Source organism: Odontesthes bonariensis, chromosome 13, assembly GCF_027942865.1.
Source record: "Odontesthes bonariensis isolate fOdoBon6 chromosome 13, fOdoBon6.hap1, whole genome shotgun sequence".
NCBI lineage: Eukaryota > Metazoa > Chordata > Actinopteri > Atheriniformes > Atherinopsidae > Odontesthes > Odontesthes bonariensis.
The window spans coordinates 14242535-14264979 of NC_134518.1; the positions used below are offsets into that span (position 1 = coordinate 14242535).

The window sequence follows — 22445 nt, forward strand, 5'->3', positions numbered from 1 at the left end:
GGTAGTAATTAAAAGATCAATTGGAATATCTATTAAAATGAAGTTAGACTGTCATTAAACATTGCTTGGAATCACAATGCGATTCTATTTGTCACTCTGTGCAAAATGTCTCAACAGCCATTACATCAGCTGCCAGTGTAGTTCAGAAGCTCACATTTCTAACTGTGGGCGACTGACATTTTTCTCTGCTACCATGACTGGGCCTGAATTTTACCTTAGTTTAGTATATGAACCATACACTTGCAAAGCTACAGGCACTTCACATAGCCTCAACTGTAGCCTACAATGTGTTGTGTGCTTTTGATTGAATTGTTGACCATGGTATACATGATATCATCAGCCTGTCTGCATTGCATTGTCTCCAGTGATGACCTGTGTATATTGTATATTGTTTTAGGTGGCAACTTTGTTTAAACTATGCTTAAAAATGCTTCTTTTTGTGCTGCCACGATCTAAATATTTTTCTTTTACATATTTTTTTCCCCAGTATATATATATTTTTTTATGTTATATTTACACATCCATCCCAATTTGGACCCTCCATTTCCTGGCAAATTCTTCTCTCTCTGTAAAGAGCTGTAGCGCTGTGCTTTTGTTTGGAGGCAAACATCTGATTATGAATCAAGCTGGCGGGTACAAGCGAGCACAATTCTTTTTGTGATGCCCCTTAATTAGAAGGGGAAGGCTCAAAGGGGAGGAGGGGCTCATCAAAGCTTGAATCTGGGGGTTTTTCAACGAGACATCAACCCACTGATTGGTTCTGATGAGACACGTTTTAGAAAGAGCTCCGGTCACGTTGGGTTTTATTCAATGAAAGCAAATAGTCTACTGTTGCCGAGGCAACATAAGCACCCATTCAAACAAGAGGGCAGTTTAAATGCCTTTTGTAGTTCTGGTATGGGCACTGGTGACCCAGTATGGTACAATTCCTCCTATTTCTAGTTACAGCGCCAGTCAATGATGAAGGGAGGAGTTGGCTGTGTGGAAAATGTTTCTCATCATCACCTGCTTAAACAGCCACGATGCAGCCGCATGATACTTGAGTTTTGCCAAGTAAAACCATTTTCACTTTTTCTGATCGGTGAGAGCTTTTTTTTTATTTTTCATGTAACATTACTTGATGCAGGAAGGAGGTTAAGTGAGGCGTTACTGGTTGTGCGTTTATTTGCATGTTAATCATTTATGTTTACAACCCTGACACGACAATCACCAGGAAAAACCAGAGCCAAAGGTCTCATCCAGACATCAGAACAAAGAAGTTTCCCTGTCAGTGTCGTCAGGTAAGTCAGACAGCCGCAATTCTAAATCTCATGATGATCTCCCTTTTTAAAATGTTAATGTTTTGATGTTAGTGACTCAATGACCTGTCGAATATTGTTAAAAATTGCTAAAGCTAAAATGTGTTGTTATTGAAGAGAATTAAATACGGGGAACAACATGTGCCATTACCTTCAAGCTGACATAGTACAAGATCTCCTGCTTTATGAAATCTAAAGATAATTATAGCTCTTATTCTTTGAAAAGTACTGAAGAAAATGGATAATTTCTAAAAACTTCATCACTAGTCCTTTGAAGATACAGCATTAAAGACAACCTTCTTATAATCATTATCATTTCAACAGAAATTCTATTTCATAACATCCATGAATGTAACTCTTGGTCAGTAAACCAGGTTTTGACGATGGAAAACTAATTCAAATGCCGAACATCCATGAGGCCATTTACATAGACTCATAACATTTTAAAATCAGACAAATCTCTTGAAATCAAAACAGGTTGTTTTCTGCCGTTTTAATTGGAAAATGCTATGTTAATAAATAATAATAATATATTGTATTATTAATGACTTCACCTTTTAGATTTGTTGATACTGCTTCTTTTTCAGTGTACTTATGAGTTAGGACCTGGTTTCCTGGTTTTACTGTAAACGAAACTCCAGGTGTTTTCACCCGCTCCTGTCATATGTTTGGGTGTGGCCAGATGTGCAATTTGCTGTTAAATTTCAACCAATATAAATCAGGGAAAGAACAACTTGCTGCCATTTTGCTGATTTGTGGCCAGTCGTTGTGAAGCCTTGAAGTTGGCATTTTGGCCATCACCATTTTAATTTTTTTTCCTTTGGAGCCTGAAGATTCCTTATTAGGACAAAAGGGTGAAGGTGAGGACGAGAGCTGGCAGTCTCAGAACCCCGGGTCTGTTGCATTTCCACTGAGATCTATGGTTCAGGCTAGATGAGGCTAATTAAAGGTAGGGTAGGAGATCCTGGATTTTGAGTCCAGCGAAGCTGCATTTTGAAAATACACAGGTAAAAAGTCCCATCCTTTTCTTCACTTTCCCCCCGAAGGCACGCCTCTACATGAACGCGCACGAGCACGAAGGTGCACCAGCGCTGTTCTGACAGCAAGCATCGATCGTTGCCGTATTTAGAATTTAGTATTTAGTATATGATAACTATACGTTTAATAATGCTAGGTGCTAGCCAAGCTGGCTCTAGTTTAGCTTCCTGCCAAGCTTCTGGACGGGTAATTCGTTCACGGAGCAGGGTACGCGCACAGGGAGAAGGAGGGGGAGGGAGGAGCAGATTGCAGTTTGATAGACAGCATCAGAATCCAATCATTGTTAACGGTCCGTACAGTATGATTGGATAGTGTTTTTCCTAGATTGTACGTTCTAGAGGCCACTAAAACTTTTCATATTTGTGTCAAAACTTTTAATGAATTGGTTGCAATGGGGGTGTGAAGACTATTTCAAGCAATATGTAAAAAAATGTTCCAGAAAAAGATCCCCTACCCCACCTTTAAGTTGGCTGAAGTGTGTTCATTCACCTTGACAAAGCTCTTTGGAGTCTTCACACCTCTTTGCTGAGCCTACGGTTAAACTGGGGGTCCGCTTCAGGTGTATTAACATAAATCTTTTTTCGTCCTTAAATTGTTTTGTTTGTTTTTATTAGGGCTGGGCAACGATTCAAATTTTTAATCTAATTAATCACATGATTTCTCTGATTAATCACGATTAATCGCATTTGTACGCAAAATCCAAAATTGAATTCAAAAGTAGTGTGTAGCTTTTAGCATTTAGTTTTATTTTAAATGTGCTGCCATATGAATGAAAGTGCCAAAACATTTGTTGTGCCAACACACTTTTAACATCAGCATTTTTATGTAGTTTTTATGTAGAAGCCTCGCTCCACTGTCTGTTTCCTTGAATGACTTGCTGGTATCAATTGTGTGTTTTGCCTTTAAGTGATATTTTAGACTGGAACTACTACGGTGATAAGACAATTCAACTTGGCAGTGTTTACAGATGACTTTGGTTCTGTTGACTCCGCCGTCTGGAAGAACTTTAAAATGAAAATGGCCGAGTAAAAGTTCTGTACCCTTCTCTTTGTTTGGTGGATCCGCCAATTACTTTCTTTTCCGGTTCCGCAGCAGATAGCAACAGACTTTTACAAAATAAAAGCCTGCGAGCAACAGACTTTTACAATAATGAAATAAATAATAAAACAGGGGTGGTCCGTGGCATAGTGGGTTGAGCAGGCGCCCCATGTACAAGAGGCTATTTAATAGTCCTCCATGCAGCTGGTTTGAGTCTCGCATCGGATGACCCTGTGCTGAGTGTCGTTCCCCCTCTCTCTGCCCCCTGCTTCCTGTCTCTCTGAACTTTCCTGTCCATTAAAGGCACAAAAGCCCCAAAAAATTATTATTATTATTTTTTTAAATTAAAATTCTCTTAATGCGTTAATGCGCGATAAAATATTTATCTGCGTTAAATAATTACAGAGTTAGCGCGATAATAACGAGTTAACTCGCCCAGCCCTAGTTTTTATCTGTGCCATTATAATGCATAATTGTTGTTAAACAATCCGAGATTACGTTTTGTTGCGCAGAATCACATCCTTGTTATCACAACTGCTTGTGTCTGTTGTCCGCTGAGACAGCAAAGCTCTGTGGATCAGAGCAGCCTACCAATAAGGGAGTGGACATTTTATGTTCCATGAGCTATTGTGGATATCAAACCTGAGATGACTAAGGCATAAAGGTGGAAATAAAATGCAGGGTGTACTGGACCAATCAGAAATGTTCAGCTCTTCAAGCCCCTACTAAAAGATTTCCAACTTTCCAACCAGATTCCCCCCCAGAACTCTTTTCAGCTTTTGGTTTCAGTGGTCGATAGTGAGGGGGTCGAAGGAAAAGACCCCATAAATGGTCCTGGCTCCTGTAAAAGGTTTCTGCGGTGGAAATGCAACTATAGAGAACCTTAGATGTCATTAGCAAATGCTAAATTATTAGCTGTATGTGACCAGATGAAACTAAAAAATCCAAACGGAAGTTCAATGCTACTTAAACATTCACCTTGCCATGGATACACCTCTATCAGGGCTAACAGGTCACCGTTGCAGCAATTCGACAGACACAAGGAAGCCACTAACTAAAGCATGTCCTCTATCGCATTTAAAATGGGAGCCTAATTTGCTAAATGAACGTCATGTTGTATTAAACAGGCCTGAAACTAATGTGTGTGAACAAAAACTCAAAGGATACATTTTTGCTTGAGTAAGAAATCATGTGAAAGGTGATTTCTTTTTTTCATAGACATGCATGCAATCTGATTTCTGTTAGTTTAAAACACTTTTGAGGCTTACTTTTATACAATCTATGATTTTCTGCCCTGGATCATTCAGTAACTTCTACACTTTTATTTCATGATAATGCAAATTTTCAGCCGACATCATGACTGTTGATTATGTCAAATGACATTTGCTGTCCCTCAAAAGTAATTAGAAGAGAACTTATAGAATGCATCCTCTGTTGAAGCAAATGCCAGTTCTTTTTTCCACCTTGTTTTCTCCACGTTTCATGAAAAATGGTCTTTTTTCAAGACAGACAGACAGACAGACAGAAAAATGGCATTGGAAAATATACCTTCTCTGGACCTTAGGCGCTGTCTTTGGTGGTGGAATTACATTTCCATCTGCCTACTTTGTGCTTAATGACTTGAATGATTAATCATTTTATGAAATACCTGCTTGTAAGTAAAGTCAATTAGACAACAGGTCACTTCTCTAGTTCTTGTTAAACTCATCTGTCCTTCCATTTGCAGACATGGGGGGAATAACAGGAAGCATATTATTGTGCCTTCTCCTCTTAGCAAAAGGTGTGTATTCAGTTTATTTTACACCTGTTTTTAAAAACTGTTTTTCTTTAAATAAACATTTAGCATTGATATGCTTTGTATTTCTGCAGCCACCAGTAGTCCTTCAATCACCAAAAAAGTGTACTTTGTGTGTGAAGACACCCCTAAAGGTACGTGTGTGTGTGAAATATTCGCTCTTTACATTTTTTAACAACATTTTATTCTTCATTGCAGCTTTGCTTTATCATACTTTAACAAATTCAGAGAATGTTTTCAAATGTTGTGTTGGTGTCTTTTGCACAGGTAGCCATGCATTTGATATCCTTGCATCAGATCCGGACGGTGAAGCACTGACTTTCATACTCACTGGGAGTGGTGCTACATTCTTCAGCGTTGAGAGCAGCACTGGGCGTGTATCAGTGAGAGCTCCTCTAGACAGAGAGGTATGGTGAGGTAGAAGTGGAGAGCCTTTATGTGTGAAATGTTTCATATTCAGTGAGTATTTATGTGTTGAATAAATTCATCTGTTCTAGACTGGGGATCTAATGAACATTGGAGTTACTGTCAGTGATGGCGTCAATACTGTAAGTTACACTTAAGTTAGTGCTAGTTATTTATTTAATGATGTATATTGATTATATTCATAAAGGGCATCATGTCTTTCAGATATTTGACCAATTAACCGTGATATTGAATGACACCAACGACAACCCTCCCCTATTTCAACAGACTTCTTATGACTATGAGATCCCTGAAGTAAGTCAAACATATCATTTTAACCTAGTAAAGCTTTTCACTTAAGCCTGCTCTCCAAGTCATTGTGAGATGGATTTGCCAATCATAATGTGACAGTTGGCTCAATAAGATCTAAACTGAAACATTTCAGTGTGATATCTTTCTTCGTGGCTTTTAGAATACAACTGTAGGCACATCTCTGTACCGAGTGCAAGCCACAGATGCTGACACTGGAGTTGCTTCTGTTATCCGATACAGCATTAGTGAGGTAAAATCCAACAGTACACCAAACCATAAATAAAATTCTGATGTTTCATAAGTTAAAAAGTGTCACTGTTGTCTTTTTTCCCCCCAGATAACTCCAGCAAATGGAATTGAAGTGTTTGACATCAGCACAGCAACTGGTTATGTTACATTGAAAAAAAGCCTGAATTACACCTCACTGAGCTCCTTTTATCGAATGAGGATCACTGCAACTGTGAGTATAAATTGAAGTTGCCATGATACAGATGATAATCAAGGAACAATTTGAGCATTTAAACCTGAGAGTGCCTTAATCATCTATTCAAATATTAATTTGTGTCTCTGATTAGAAGTATAGAGTAATCCCTCATTTGCCCCTCAACGTGAACACTTGCAGTATTGCAGCAGCACAATGATGGACCAATTAAAGAAATAAATTCCTTTGAAATTAGAAATAAGCGCAAAAAAATTAACAAGTATTAAAATGTGATTCAAAAAAATTTAAGAAAAAAATTTTGTGAGCTTTTAATGGGATTTGTTTTTCAGATTTTGTCATCTTTATTAGCTTTCTGTTTGATCCAAACCAGGCAAGCAACTTGCCTCTGCTCTGAGTATTCACATGAACAACTTGCACCTTAACACGAAATAGATTGATGTAAGAGTAACACAACTTTTCTTATCTTCAAAAAATGGAATCGTTGGTATGTTGCAGTTTACAAAATTATTAGGGATTTTACAATATCAGATATTCACATTATGGTTATTCAGGCCAAAAGAACGCATGATGATACTGTCAAAGAATTAAAATAGGAATGGATAAATAAATAAATAGATTAAATGCTGCCTGTCAAGTGTATGTTATACTTTGTTTCTAGAGAGTTTGTAGTCATAATATATTTTTTACTCTTCACTGACTGTAAAAAAGCAACCAAATAAAACTGATATGTAAAACATTTAGCCCTAACGCCTGTCATTTAGACATATGATTTAATGGACTTATGTGTGATGTCCGCACAAAATGAATCTGTAATTTTACATTTAAAAGAAAAACATGATAATACATACAATATGATAATCTATAGCCACATTCGCACTGTAGGAACCTTTGGCAGTTCCTATAACCTTTTAAGGAACGGGGCTGTTTTTTCCCGCATTCGCACATACAGGAACTCGGGACCATGGCCCTCAGTTCCTATAACCATTTTAGCTCCTTCTCCGAGGCTGGGTCTTTTCTGGGTTCTATAGGAACACATCTGACGGAGGTGTTTGGTGTTTGGTAGCTACGCCCCTTGTCATGCTGTCATGGCTGAAATGTTTACTCGTAGGACACGGACACAACCTGCGCGTGTTTAATAAGTTAAACTTACACGTCGTCTCCTTTGTCTGCGGCGCTCTGCTCTCCTTCCTTCATGAAACGAAGAAGTATCGCCTGCGCTCGATCCTGACTCTCTCTGTGAGCTCTTCCAGCCTCGATGTTAGACGCCCGATGTCATTGTCCACGATTAATATCACCATCATGCACACCATGAACACGGTGGCCTCCCCGCTCTCCATATTAGCTTCTTTGTGGTGTTTTTTTCTTCTCTCCTTACTTTTCGCGGGTTTTGTTTTGTTGTTGAGTGTGGCGCTAAAGTAACACGTCACTGTCGCAGACGGTTGCGCCGCATCAGTCCCGACCTGGTCCCAACTCATGTGCGAATGCAAACTCAAACAGTTCCGCTGGGGAAGGACAGTTATCAGAAGGAAATTCGAGGAGGACCGTTCTTAGAACGGCGTTCTTAGAACTGCTCTGTCCAAATGCGGCTATAGTTGTCAGAACTGATATATCTTCACATCCCTGTTGTGATGAAGTGATGTCAGTAAAACACATTAGTCAACTGAGAGGGACACTGCAAGATTCACAGCTATGTTTCAGTTTTTTGTTTCTCAGAGCTCATGCACATTTTCTTTAACTTAGTATGAAAAAGATAAAAATGACAATTTGAGACGTTCATTCAGAGAGCACATGGCCTCTGCCAGGGCCAGAGTCATGTCCTATTTACACCAAATATTTATACTGTTTACCAAAATTGAAAACTTCTGTACGATGAAACCTGCGTGGGATTAATAGAAGATGTAATTTTCCTTTTTTCTTTTGTTAACATTTCAGTGTTTTTGTTTTTTACTTGATAAGCTATCACTTTATTGCGTTTCACAAGCTGTCTCTTAAAATTTCACTGAATTCGGAATAGACTTTTTGTTATAATGACATTTATTACTTTGCATTAAAAGTATTATCAAAATATTAATCAATCACATTACTAGTCAGTAATTCATGTTGTGGCAATAGAATCCTAAACGACTTTTTTTGTCCTGCCACAGGACGGCGGAGGCTCCTGTGCGTCTGATGAAGTAGTTTTCCTATCAAGCAACGTTTTCTCCTTCATTACGGTTAAGGACGTCCCAGACCTCGACCCGTTGTTCATCGGCACGCCTTATGTAGGGAGAATTGAAGAGAACTCAGCTGTGGTGAGTGGCAATGGCTTTTATCACACTATGCAGTGAAATTTGACAGATTTTGTTTTCCCAAAGATTCACTGTAGTAGGAGTCAGAAACCATTTTTATTCCTTCTTTCTTTGCCAGGGTACTTCAGTGTCCCAAGTGACTGCTATTGACCAGGACACAGGGATTAATGACGCTATGATCTACAGCATTGAAGGTGAACTGCAAATAAAAAAAAAATATATATATTAATTATATATACATGAATATAAATTAAAAAAAGAAGGAATAACTTCTAAGTAAATGAAATAAGAATTTTTATTTCCTTCCAATGTTTTGCAGATTCCACTGTTGAGGGTCTTTTCGGAATCTCTCGTGACACTGGCGTGATATCTGTCCTATCGAACATCGACAGAGAAGTCGTTGGGGATACTGTAACCCTGACTGTGAAGGTAACACGTGGAAATCCAGGTGCCACTCTTACATGTTGAGACAGTAAAATTGCTAATTTCTGTTCCGTTGTAGGCCACTGAGTCCAACACAAACGTTCACGGGACCCATTCCAGCACCACAACAACTGTACAGATCAACATCCTTGACGTCAACGACAACACGCCTGAGTTTTACAAGTGTGGAAGCTCCTGTGTAAGTGCAACTGAATTCACAGGAGAGGTCTTGGAACACTCCTTGGGGTCTATTCCCATCAACATGACAGTGAGAGATCTGGATAAGGTGAGAAAGTCTTTCCCTGCGATGGCTTTATAATACGCGTCAAACCGTTAACATTATTGTTTGAGCCCAATTTACTGCTCTATGATTATACAGCTTTCCCACACCGAGCTGAGCCTGGTGGGAGAGGACAAGGACGTGTTTTCCGTGGAACCTTCATTCACCATGTCAGACAGCATTGTTCAGCTCCTTGTCAGGGAGCCCCATAATCTGGATTTTGAGAAAAAGCAGCAGATGATCCTTCAGGTATACAGAAAGTTAAAACAGACCATGAGCTTATGATAATAGCTTAAGGTCATCAATGTTATTTTTGAAGCTCTGTACATATCTGATGTCTCCTGTGCACGTGTGATGGTGCAGGTAATTGCTGTGGATAAAGAAACCAATCTCGGCTCTACTGCCACAGTCACTATAAACATAATGGATGCCAATGACAACAGTCCCAGCTTCGCAAATGACACATATAAGTTGAGCGTAGAAGAGCACTCCGCTGCTGGGACAACTCTGGAGACCATTACTGTAAGTCTGTTCAATCTGGATTTGTACTCAATCATTTGAGCTCACATGTATAAGAGTTATCGAGGAGAATCATGGGAGCACACTTTTCTTTGTTTGTTTTCCAGGCAGAAGATCCTGACACAATGGATCAAGGCAAACTCACCTACAGACTTCTTCCAGACAGCATGTATGTCTACACCAGAATCATACTGCAGTAATTCTGTTCATCTGTATACGACCAGTTTCTGCTTTCTGCTGCTGAGCAAACTGATGCACACAACAGCCCTGAACAGTTTGTATCTATGTTTCAGACTGCAGTACTTTGATGTCGAGCAGCATACGGGCAGAGTCTATGTGAAGAGCCAAGCTCTGTTAGATCGTGAGGTCAGATCTCTGTATTCGGCCACTCTGCAAGCCAGAGACACAGACAACAAGCCTGGCACCACAGTGCTGGAGATCACTCTGACTGACATCAACGACCAGTCTCCAATCATAGGCAGAGACTCCTACCTGGAGTTTGTTAAAGAGGGCGGAAAGCTTGAAGTCAAGATAGAGGTAAGTGTGGGAGAACAATAATAAAACAGTGACCTAGGCTGGATAAAAATAGTAATACAAGTCAGTCCGTGTGTGTCAAGTCAGATTTATGTGCATTGCCCAGTTTTACAAATCACAAATCTCCTTGAAGGCATCGTACAGTCTGTGAGCCTAACACACCCTTTACACACACCCTCTGTACCCTCTAAGTGCTGTCCTCTGTACTCTGTACTGCAATTCAGTACTAAATAAGAGTATAGAAGAACATTTTATCATAAGTTTAATAGCTCAGCAACTGTAACAGTTACCACATGATGCAGGAACAACATACTGTGAATCACAGCTGAGCTAAGATCAGCATTCTCAGTCACCAGAGGGAGGAAATCTACAGCTAAAAGCCGCTGATTCATTATGTGTTAATGGGATTCAACACAGTTAAACACTTTAAATAACTGAAACGATATAAACCAAGTTAAACAGATTTCAAGTAAGTGAAAAGAAATACCACTGTTCCTTTGCCTTACCTTATCTAAAAAGTCACCCATCATGATATAATGAATAATAATGCAATATGAATGCACAAATGTTACCATCCTCCTTAGTATTCAAGAAAAATGTGTTCCATATACAGTGAAATATTTACATATGTACACCTATTTAGATTGTTTCTGAATGGAATAAATGTGTTCTATTTGCACATGTTCAAACATGAACGTAAAGTGAGGCGATGAGGTACAAACATAGTGGTAGCAAAACTTAACTTGTCTGAGATGGACACTTTTGTTGGACTCCTTAGAAGAGTTAAGGATGCCTTAGCCATAAGACAAACTCATGTTATAGCAACAAATTTACACGATCACAAAATCAGTTTAAATGCTGGCGACATCATTCTCTATCTAACAAATCCAACAACCTCACTTCATTCAGTCTACACTCTGATCAATAGCTTTGGTAAGGTCTCTGGCCAATCAACTCAATCAATCAACTGGTCCAAATCCGAGATTCTGCCTTTAAGCCTTACAAACTGGGATGCTGGGACTGGGGACCTACACTGTAATTATACAACCCAAGTCATAAAATACCTTGGAATATATGTTTCAGTTTATCCAAAAGAGATCTTCAAACTCAATTTTACCCCACTACTTCACAATATCCAGGAATATCCTTAACAGATGGAACAAACTCCCACTCTCTTTAATCGACCGCATTGCCATCATAAAATTGACAATTCTCCTCTAAGTAAACTATATATTTGCAGTGACCCCTGTAACTCCACCCCCAGGATGGTTTTCCTCTCTAAACTCAGCAGTCAATAAATTCTATTAGAAAGGTAAAAGACTTCAGATTAAACGAACCACCCTTCAAAAACCTAAAAAATATAGTTCAGATGCTACAAATTTCTACAACTATTTTCTCTCCTACCATCTACGTAAAATAAAAGCATTGCAGCAGGGAGTGGAAGAAGCATTAAAAAAAAAATACATTAAAGAATATTAAGAGAAACAAATAAAATAATTAAAATGAATTATAATTATTAAAAACAAGCAACAGTCAAGATAAGTTAAAAGATACCGGGCAGATTTCATGCATAGAAATGTTTTTAACCTGGATTTAAAAATGTCTACATTTGGTGAAACTTTAATCTCCACTTGTTTGCAGCATAACAGCTAAAAACTGCTTCTCCATGTTTAGTCTGGATTCTGGGATTTGTAAACCATCAGTAGGCGTTTAAAATCTATTCTGACTGACTGGAAGCCAGTGTAAAGATTTTAAAACTGGTATGATGTGTTCAGATCTTTTAGTCCTGGTTAAAACTCTAGCAGCAGCGTTCTGGATGAGCTGCAGATGTTTATGTTTATGTTTATGCATTTAGCAGATGCTTCTATCCAAAGCGACTTACAATTAAAAAAATATATAACATTACAGCTAATATCAAAGCTAATGATTCCAGTTAAAAGTCCATTACAGTAATCGAGTCTACTGGAGATGAATGCATGGATGAGTTTCTCCTGGTCTTTTTGGGAGAGGAAACCTTTAATTCTGTTGATGTTTTTGGGTTGGTAAAAAGCTGCCTTGGTGACAGCTTTGATGTGGCTGCTGAAAGTCAGATCTGAGTCCATCAACACTCCAAGGTTACGAACTTGGTCGGTGATTATGAGGGCCTGAGTCTCAAGATATTTACCAATGCTGACCCTCTTCTAGAAAATTCTCTCTCATCCAGGTGTTTATTATATATACTGAACAGACTAAGGAACTCCCTATTCAATGCTGCTTTAATTGACAGATCAATCATGGGTCATCACTGCTTTAAATCAATAAGTACCTCTCTCTCTACTTAGTAGACAGCAAACAAACTCCATGCATCCATTTTCTATACCCACTTAATCCAGCTCAAGGTCTCAGGGGGGCTGGAGCCGATCCCAGCTGTCATTGGACGAGAAGTGTGGTGCAACCAGGACAGGCTGCTAGTCCATCACACGGCCACACAGAGACAAAAAAAAACCCATCCATGCTCACACTCACTCCCAGGGTCAATATAGAGTCACTAATTAACCTGATGTGCATGTTTTTGGATGGTGGGAGGAAGCCGGAGTACCCGGAGAGAACCCACGCTTTGTTATCTTTTGTTTATTTAGAAATAAAATTTTTTGGAAAAAAAAAAAATATATTTGTCCATTGTGAGCATAGCTGGTGTTAACTACATGGAGTTTTCTGCATTTCTAAATTAAAATAGGCTGCAACACACCATGCCATTCTTACACTGAGTTCAGTTGGTTTTAAATTGCACACCCATTAACTGTCAGGTACATGCTGAGGGCATACCAGAACTTACCATCCAGCATCACAGGCCGTCTGATGATGGTGTGACCGCAGAGGGGCAAGTTTTGTTGATATTAATGTCCTCTGAGAAACCCACCAGTGTAACATGCCTGGAAATTAATAATGAAATGCTGCTTCTTACTTTTTGATCTTATGTTTCTGCTTTTGACAGGCAACAGATACTGATGAACCCAATACACCAAACAGCCAAATTGTGTACAGTATCGTTCTGGGCAACCACAGCAGCATGTTCTCTATCGACCCTGACACTGGTGTGTTAACAAACACTGGTGATCTGGATCGGGAGGCCCTGGACCCAGAGCTGAATGGGAGAATCGAGCTCACTGTAACAGCCACTGACATGGGAACTCCCCCACTGTCCAGCACAGTCCCAGTTATCATCAATGTGGAGGTAGGCCCTGTAGGAAATTCTAGATGTTATGCTGCAGCTGATAGCGCCACAGCTGGTAAGGATTATAACTGCTAATGTTTCCCTCTAATTCTCCTCAGGATATCAATGACAACTCACCAGCATTTTTAGCTTCGTCTTACAATTTCTCTGTTAAAGAAGGAGAGAGAGGCAAGTGTTCCACTTTGCAGTCACTTTGTTTCACTTTTCGCTTTCAACTGTTCGTGATTGTGTGTTAGGCTTATGATTTCCTTTTTTTTTTTTTTTAATTCATTCAGGTGCATTTGTGGGCTCTGTTCATGCTGAGGATCTGGATCAGACCACAGACTTTAACCGCATTTCTTTCAGCATCATCGATGGAAGCTTTGGCAGCTTCATCATTCGAACCTTTTCTGACGTGAGGGGTTACAGGGGAAACATCACCGTGGACCCCGACATTGAGCTGGACTTCGAGAGCACCCGCAAAGAGTACCAAATGCGGTTGGAGGCAACGGATTTGGAGCAGAAGAAAGCTTTCATGATGGTGGATGTGATCGTGTTGGATGTGAATGATGAGAGGCCTGAGTTCATGGCAACAGTGCCCATAAGTGTGAAGGAGAACACCACCAAGAGTGACGCCGTTGGCACGTTCACAGCGATTGATAGAGATGGCAACCATTCCTTGGTCTACAAGCTGGAATCTGTCACATGCATGTGTCAAGATGTCGCAACACCCTGCAACTGGTTCATTGTCGACCGAAATGGGGATATTCGAGTCAATCCAGAGGAGACAGTGGACTATGAGCAATGTAAACAGGCGGTGGTAGAGGCTCAGGTGGTGGACGAATACACAGAGAAAGGAGAGAACAGTAGTGTCACACCAGGTCAGAACTGTGTTGTTTATGAAAGCACAAGATAAATTAGTAAAAGCAATACAATTGTAATGTTACCAAGGACAATCTACATACTTCTCACTCACAAGCTTGTTCACTGTGTTTTTCTTTGGGCTCCATTAAGGCCAAATGGTGATCAATATAGAGGACATCAACGACAACAATCCAGAGTTCATTCCCACAGATACTGTATTTGGTGAGTGTTTATCTGAGACTTAATGCTAGGAAGTAACTTCTGTCAAAAAAGCCTTTTCTTTCACATGAAGTCCTTTAAAAACTGTCAGAATTCAGATGTGCTCAGGACATGTGATCACTATTTGTGTCGAGATCAAAGCGCATCAGTAATCAATGAACAAAGTTTGCTTTGTTGTCCAAAAGAAGGAATTGATGTAATATTACACATCTGTGTGACCAAAGCCTCCCTTTCCTCTTAATATCTGTGTGATTTTCCTGTGCAGCAAAAACTGCAACTAAACATTTACGCCACTGTTGATCAGTTCTGAACATCAGCTTTTAGGAATGTTTGTCCTTCTCTCTGTAAAGAACAGAACTCAGTTTGTTTGATTAAGGTCCTTCGTCAACATTTTTCATGGGATTAAGGCCATGTTCTCTTGATGCATCAAATGATACATTAATATGAATAGTATTACTTGCAATAGTTGTAGTGGTAGTTGTACAAACAATACTAAAACAAATCATATAAGCTATGTGTATGATTATGATAATAAAAAAGAAAAAAATTGAGTTTGAAAATCATTAAAAATTCTTTGTGTAAAATGTTTAAATGGCAAATATACAAATTTGGGGAAGAATTATTTAGATTTTTTTTATTTGAAAAATCCAAGTCATCCCTCTGTGGGTTTAACACTCATTTCTCTTCTTTGTATATTAGTTGTTGTGTCGGAAAGTGCAAGTCGAGGGACATCAGTTGCCAGAGTCATTGTGAGTATGTCTGAAAAAAAAAACAAGTCATGTGATTTCTGTTGAGGATAAACTATATAACATGATGTGTCTCTTGCTGCTCTTAGGCTACAGATCGCGACACTGGAGAAAACAGTGTGATCGACTTTCAAGTAGAAAACATCCTTTTTCAGAACACAAACAACATAACGAATACTATGACCCGAGTGTTTGAAGCTTTCACTAGTCAACAAACAAACTCCTATGTTGGGATTATTCAGTGAGTACATCCACTGCAGCCATACAGTATCTTATTACTCATAGGCTTCCTGTTTTAAATGTAGGGGATATGGGTTAACACATGCCTGTACCTTCGGTCTCATTGTAATAATCTGTCCATTGGTCCACTTGTGATTTGTCCAACTTTCCACAGAACTACTGAAGGCCTTGATCTGAACCTTCAGGGGAAATATTTAGTAAGAGTAAGAGCAACTGATGCAGGTGGCCTCTTCAGCACCACTCTACTGGAGGTGAGTGACTAAAATCGATGGATTCACAGTCATGACCTGATGTGAAGCATTGCCCTGCCTGTGTGGAGAAGACTTGAGGATAAAATGTGCGGTCCATCTTCACACTTGTGTGTTTATGTTGCAGATTTTCACCATTGACGAGTTCTTTAGAGTTGAACTTCAATTTGGCATTTCTAAAATCGAAGTTGAAAACAAGCGGAATGAAATCGTCAGGTGTGCCTCTTCTTGCATTATCTTGCTAAATCCTGCAGCAAAATCTGACTGCTGTCAGCTAGAGTACAGAAATCTAATCTTTTATTTTTCTCTCTCTGAAACTTTCAGGGCACTGACGGCTGCAACCACTGCTGCAGTTGAAATTGTTGCAATTAGATCTGTTGGGAGCCCGGAAACCAGGTAAGTTTGCTCAAATATATTCCCCATAAATATGTGAGAAAGTCTAATGTAGATAATTTACTAAAACGCCAAGACTCCCAAATTATCATCAGCCTTTCACTTTTATACAAAATCTGTTTTTGTTCACTAGATGGTGCCAGAGACCCTGTCAAAAAAAATTATGCAGCTGAGAATAAAATATTCGATCATGATGGTTATTGTTAATGTGTGTTTTATCATTTTTGCTCAGGGCTGAGACAAAGACCATCATGGTGGCATATTTTGTCTTCGCCAATGGGACAGCTCTCACCTCTAGTGAAGTGGAAAAGATGCTTTCTCATCGTGACCATTATCTTACACTGATAGAACTTGGCCTCAGTAACATTGTAAGTCTGGAGTTTTATTTATTATTTATTTTTAGTTAGGGGCATTTGTCTGAAGCTGAAAGCAACAAATGTCAATGACACCTTAATGATTCCTCACATATATTTCAGGGAAATGTTCCTGAGATTGAGACAGCAACAGACCCTCTGAAGTTCATCTTGATGGGGATGATAGGAGGCCTCATTATCGTGCTGTCTGTCCTCACCACCTCACTGTTGTGCACTCGCAGAAAGTAAGGAAAAAGAATTGGGAATAGAGAAAATACAACCAGCTGACAAGATATTTAACTGTAAAACTATTGATCCAAGTAAAAAAAAAGAAGTTTACTCATCCATGGGTTGATTTAATACAACAGATACAGGACGAAGCTGAAGGCAGCCAATGCCAGGAACTCTGCATCCATGGGGAATTCTGACAATCAGAAAGGTGGTACAGTGGTGCCTGGAACTAACAAGTACACCATGGAAGGGTGAGAAGACATACAGTGTTACCAGGATAAATTGACATGTAGATTACACATCATATATCTTTTTAACATTTAACTGTTGTCTTCCTGTCTTAATCACTGACAGTGCTAACCCAGTTCTCAACCTTGACATCCACACATCTATAAACCTGGACATGGATGCGGACAGCTCAGATGTGGACAAAGTCAGGTAAAAACAAAAAAAGTTCGTACTTGGCTCTGTGGCACTGCTGCTTCATAAACTGGGATGTCTTCCAGGTAAACATTTTGTCACAGTGTGCTCACTGAATGCTCACCTTCTGCCCTCAGCTATGCCATGAGGACCTTTCTTAGAATTAAAAAAATAATAATTTTAGCAAAAATATAAGAAAGAAAAACCTTTTAATTCATTTGACATGTGGAGGTAACTTTTCCTTTTTCTTTCCCCATTCCCACGCAAGCCTCAACTCCCTGGACCTCTATGAAACAATCACCGATAAGGGCACGAAACGTAGCATGGTGAGTTTGCATTTTAAAAATTGGTTGGATTTAGTAGTATTAGGAATATCAGAATATATTCTAAATTCAAAACTTGCTCTGGATCACAGCAGAGCATCCAGGAAGAGGAAGAAGATAATGGTCCACCAGATTACAAAGAGCCTCTGGGTGCAGCGCTGGCCCAGCTGGATAACAAGAAAAGTGTTGACAAGCCTAATGTTGGCTTTGTCAACCCCATTTTTGACACAACAGATCTGTGATTTTCAGAATAAAGGCCAGAGTCAGAAGACTCAGGCCAGAAGCCTCAGATGGACATAATCAGGAAAACCAAACAAGGTTGTTGCATTAGATGAAGACTGTGCTTTTAAATAGACCTCTGTTCTGACCATTTGCAATGTAATATCAGGTGTACGCTATGGATTTGGCACAAAATGCATGACTCTTAAGTGATAAATTAATTCAGTGATAAAAAGAAAAGTAACCAAAATAGGGGGCGATATACCATGAATACATTGTAAGATATTCAGTGTACTGAGCTTTTGAATTTTAGTTTTGCTGTGGTATAGAATTCTTCACTGTGTAAAATACTAATTTAATCCTGGTTATTCAAACCATACTAAAGCAGAACATTGTTAGGATAGCTGTTCTTACCCTTTTTCAGTATTTAAGTTCAAGTAAGTTCAATTGATGGTGGCTGTAGGCCACAAAAGGGAATGAGAGCTAAAAATGTAATTTCTCTCAGACTTGCAGCACTTATACAGTTAAGCAGAATATGTTGCGCAAAATAAAACTAAAAATTATTTTGGACAAAAGTAAGACAGCAAACGAAACAATTGTCTCACATGAGTATCACTTTATTTTTGTTAATGTATTCAACAATGGTTTAAAACTGTTCTCTTTTAAATAAACTGTATATAGGTAATGTGAACATCAAATGCTGATTTCCGTTGCAGCAGATGCTACAAGAAAGTAAATCAGAGTAGAAGCATTTACAAGAACATTGTGTAATGTCAGTGTATGATTGAAATCCTTCACGAGTGCATGTCAGCCAAAATCTTGTTTAATTTGCCAGTGTTTGCTTTGAGTTTGACGCACTTACGGCTGAAATAATAACCCATGCAGAGTCACATTGCGGCTTCCTGCAAGCAGCTGCTTGAAAAGATTACTTTGTTGTTTACTGACAACTAAATGAATGTATCACAAGTGCAATCTGTAAATAAAATCTGTCTCTTCAAATGTGGACTTTTGTGTTAATGTACAAACATCAACATCACTGACACTGCAATGATCTCTTGATTAAAACACATTTAAAAACAATTTCCATCACACAGTTTACAACTGGACCACTTCTCATGGCATAAAAATACAGTAGGTAGCAATTACTTAAAAACATCTCGATGCCAGGCTTCATGACTTTTCTGAAACGATTGTGCGCACCATCATTACATTGTTATACTCTTAACTATACAACCAAATCAAAGCAAAAGACCAGAATATCGGACGTACAAAAGCCTGTATTATTGGCAGATTCCTGTTGCACACATTTCAATTTTCATACATCCCATAGAAATCATCTCCACATTGCTCTGACAGACCACAAGGTCTAAAACCGTCATCATCTCCCTCAGTGAGCAGTCAGGGGAAGGAGTGCTGGTTGCCATGGCTTCATATTGTTCGAGGTGCATAAAAAAAGCATTGAGAGCAAAAACAACTGAATGGACTGAACATTAAAACGTTAAAGTAGAGAAGCTAAGCTAATGATGTAACTTTAGCATCACTTTCATTTAGCAAAAGAGAGTCCATAACTCTGCCAGTCTGTGTAAAGTGATGTCAAAGGAAATTTCAGGCAAGGAAAAACAAGAAAAATCAGATAGTATGGCTGTTTCTCTGTGATTAATGCTTCATATGCTTTTGTGCTGGTTTGTCTTGTGTGAGGAGGCGATTTGTTTCTCACCCAGTCGACACTGTGTCAGGCTATAGTAAGTCACAGCCACATATACCAGATGTGATCTTCCAGCCAGCTTTGGCAAATTTCAAGAAGACGCTCTGCCGTCACTCACTGGTTTGAGCTCTGGAGCAACAGTGCGGCTGCTGCATGTTCTCCATCAGCAGGCGGAAGGGATTTCTTCTGCGCCTGCTCACTTTCCCATCCTGTTCCCCTCTCTTCCCCGAACGGCCCTTACCTGATCCCCCCTGTAAAATGAGGGGCGTGGCTGATGGGTTGAGTGGAGGCGGGGGAGGCATGGAGGACTGCCCCTTTTGCTTCAACACCTGTTTCTCGAGGTGTTTCTGGATGGCTGAGCCCAGCACAGCCACTTCCACCACAGCCCCGTACACCTCCCAGGTCATCCCTTTCTCATCCCAGCTTACCTCCTGCACTGGTTCCTCGCACTTCTCCTCGCTCTTCTCCTCGCTCTTTTCCGAACAGTTTATAACCTCTTTTTTGTCCTCCGCTACCTCTTTACGGGCTTCCTCTTTGTCTTCCAACACATGCTTCTTTTTATCTTTCTCCACCACTATCTTATCCTCTAAGCTGGCCTCTTTCTTGATCTCAGGAAAAGTCGTGGCAACTGGAGTTCTTGGGGTCATGGGTGCTGTAGCGACAGAGCGAAACTCCACCTGGGTACCCCCCTGCAGCACAGCATCTTTAGTATCTGTACCTACAGACCCACATTTCCCAAAAGAACTGGGGAAGTAGAAGGCTTGGTCCCCTTCAGGAGGAGTCATGGGGCTGGTAGCCGCAGACTGACACTGCACCACCTCCAGGCTCACCTGTGTGCGGATGTTGTGGCAGCCAAAGGGAGCTGGTGATTCAGGGACAGGTTTCATCACAGAAGCTTCTGTCAACTCCTCACATGCATCTTTGTTTTCTATGGCCTCTGAATCTTTTGCTTTAATTGACTCTCTTGTTTCCTCAGGTTGCATTTTTGAACGGTGTGTGTTTGATTCGTCCTGTACATGAGCAGGAGCTTCCACTGAGACATTTTCTTTTCCATCCCTCTTTATATCTCTGTTGTTTCCTCCAACTTCTTCATTTTCATCTATTTTCACCATCTCTGGTTCAGTGGAATAAAAATATGTCTCGGACTTTTCTTCTTCTTCTTCCCCATTATTGCCATGGTGGGTCACCAAGATTGTAATGTCTTGATCCATACTCCCCATCCTCTGCTGCTTACACTGCTGGGTACTGTCCTCCAGAGTCACTTTTACACCAGAAGCTGCATTTTTTGTTGCTGTAAGACTCTCTTGTTGGCCATTCTCCCTCTGCTCCCAACTCTGTTTCACTTTCTCCTCCTTCTGCACCATCTCTCTCCCAGTGAGCTCTGGGAAAGCTGTGGTCGACGGTGTCTTTGGGGTCATGGGGGATGTAGCGACAGAGCAGAACTCCACTTGACGACCCACCTGCAGCTCCGCATTTTTGGCGTCAGCCTCACCACCTCCGGAATTCCCAAAAGTGCTCGGAAAGAAGAAGGAATGGCCACCCTCAGGAGGAGTCATGGGGCTGGTGGCTACTGAGCGGCACTGGACCACCTCCAGGCTCACCTGTGTGCGCATGTGGTGCTGCCCGAAAGGGGCTGGGGAGCGTGGGTCGGAGGGATCTGGAGCCGGCGGCACAGGAACCAAAATACTCTCAATGTCTGCCTCTTGTCCTCTGCCAGAAGCCATGTTTTTATCCACAGGATCTCCATCACTATGGAGGTTGACAGAAATTGTTGCGATGTTTTGTGCAGCTGTTGTTTGAGGTGTCAGAGGCACGACATTGATCTGTGCACTGTCTTTGACATGCTCAGAGCCTGATTGTTCAGTGTTATCACAATCCACTCCTGAAAGCAGTTGATCTTTAGTTATTGGGCATTTGTTTCTCTCCTCGACAGAGCTGACATTCATGTCTCGTTTTGGCTGAGAGTCCTCTTGAGTTGTTGACTCTCGACTTGTGTGTAGTGGACGTCCCTCAGCTGAGGAGCTGCAGCCTGAGCTCACTGGATGTCCTCCATCCTCCGTCTTCTCACAAGGTTGGTGCTCTTCTTTGAAACCTCTCATCTCATCCTTGAGACTTCCCATTCTGTCTCTACATTTAAATGATAGATTAACCTGTGGGGCATAACACAGCACAGACATGCCGTTTGTTCAAACTGTAATCAGAGACCAACCCACGCATGAGCAGAGGATAAAACAACAGCTTATTTTTGTGACTAAAATATTGTGTTATGTCGATGTCAAGCCTCTTAACATCCACAAACAACTAAGTGAAATCCCTGCCACTACTTGATGAAAATGATTTGATTTACATGCTCATTTCAGCATCACGGGACACAGTAAAGTTAAATAAATACTTTTGCACTTGCGTATCTTTTTACTGTTTGATTGTAAATTAACCCTTTTTACCCTAGGCATATATCAGCTTAGCTTGTCTTTTAATTGTATTTCAGTCCATCATCACATAGCTATCAAATAACATGCACAGGAACCAGGATTTTACATGATAAAACAAACTGGTGAAATTCAAAATCAAAGACATACCTCAGCAGCCAAAGTCAGACTGACGCCTATCCACAACTCTTCTTCGGATTTGGGTCAAACACCACAAATCTCACCCCTGATTGAGACCGACATCTGTCCATACAGCTCCCCTGTTTGATTGATTCTGATTGCACTGGCTACAGGTTTGTCTCTAGAAGAATCTATCTTAGGCAATCCTCGCTCTTCAGGCTGTGGCTGTGTCTGTTGAAAAGCTTCACATTTCCAGTTTCCCTGGAAACCACGGTTGAGCTCTGGCAGCGAGTGGTAATGTAATGACAAATTCTCTCTCCAGCTCTCTAATCATAAGTAAATCATAGTAATTAACTCCAGGTTCTCATAG

At 40.2% G+C, this 22445-nt stretch overlaps 2 protein-coding genes across 3 annotated transcripts; one reads left to right on the top strand and one right to left on the bottom strand.

The window, feature by feature from the left end:
• Positions 1 to 971: 971 nt before the first annotated feature.
• Positions 972 to 18807, top strand: cdhr2 (cadherin related family member 2). Of its 2 annotated transcripts, none has more exons than XM_075481071.1 (32): positions 972 to 1081; positions 1214 to 1280; positions 5101 to 5154; positions 5244 to 5303; positions 5437 to 5576; positions 5667 to 5717; positions 5800 to 5889; positions 6047 to 6136; positions 6224 to 6346; positions 8473 to 8619; positions 8735 to 8810; positions 8936 to 9045; positions 9119 to 9325; positions 9419 to 9568; positions 9683 to 9841; positions 9946 to 10007; positions 10132 to 10375; positions 13347 to 13586; positions 13685 to 13754; positions 13862 to 14446; positions 14580 to 14651; positions 15348 to 15397; positions 15484 to 15635; positions 15789 to 15885; positions 16010 to 16098; positions 16207 to 16278; positions 16508 to 16643; positions 16752 to 16873; positions 16997 to 17110; positions 17214 to 17297; positions 17548 to 17605; positions 17695 to 18807. In XM_075481071.1, the coding sequence occupies exons 3-32, from the start codon at positions 5103 to 5105 to the stop codon at positions 17842 to 17844; spliced, it is 3852 nt and encodes a 1283-aa protein (XP_075337186.1). In that variant the 5' UTR covers positions 972 to 1081; positions 1214 to 1280; positions 5101 to 5102; the 3' UTR covers positions 17845 to 18807. The 2 variants fall into 2 exon arrangements, with proteins under 2 accessions (XP_075337186.1, XP_075337188.1); XM_075481073.1 differs by having other exon boundaries at positions 17698 to 18807.
• Positions 18416 to 22363, bottom strand: gprin1 (G protein regulated inducer of neurite outgrowth 1). The gene is made up of 2 exons (XM_075481074.1): positions 22106 to 22363; positions 18416 to 21676 (listed from the first exon to the last, which is right to left on the bottom strand). Exon 2 carries the CDS (start codon positions 21644 to 21646, stop codon positions 19637 to 19639), a length of 2010 nt encoding a protein of 669 aa, XP_075337189.1. The 5' UTR covers positions 21647 to 21676; positions 22106 to 22363; the 3' UTR covers positions 18416 to 19636.
• Positions 22364 to 22445: the final 82 nt, after the last annotated feature.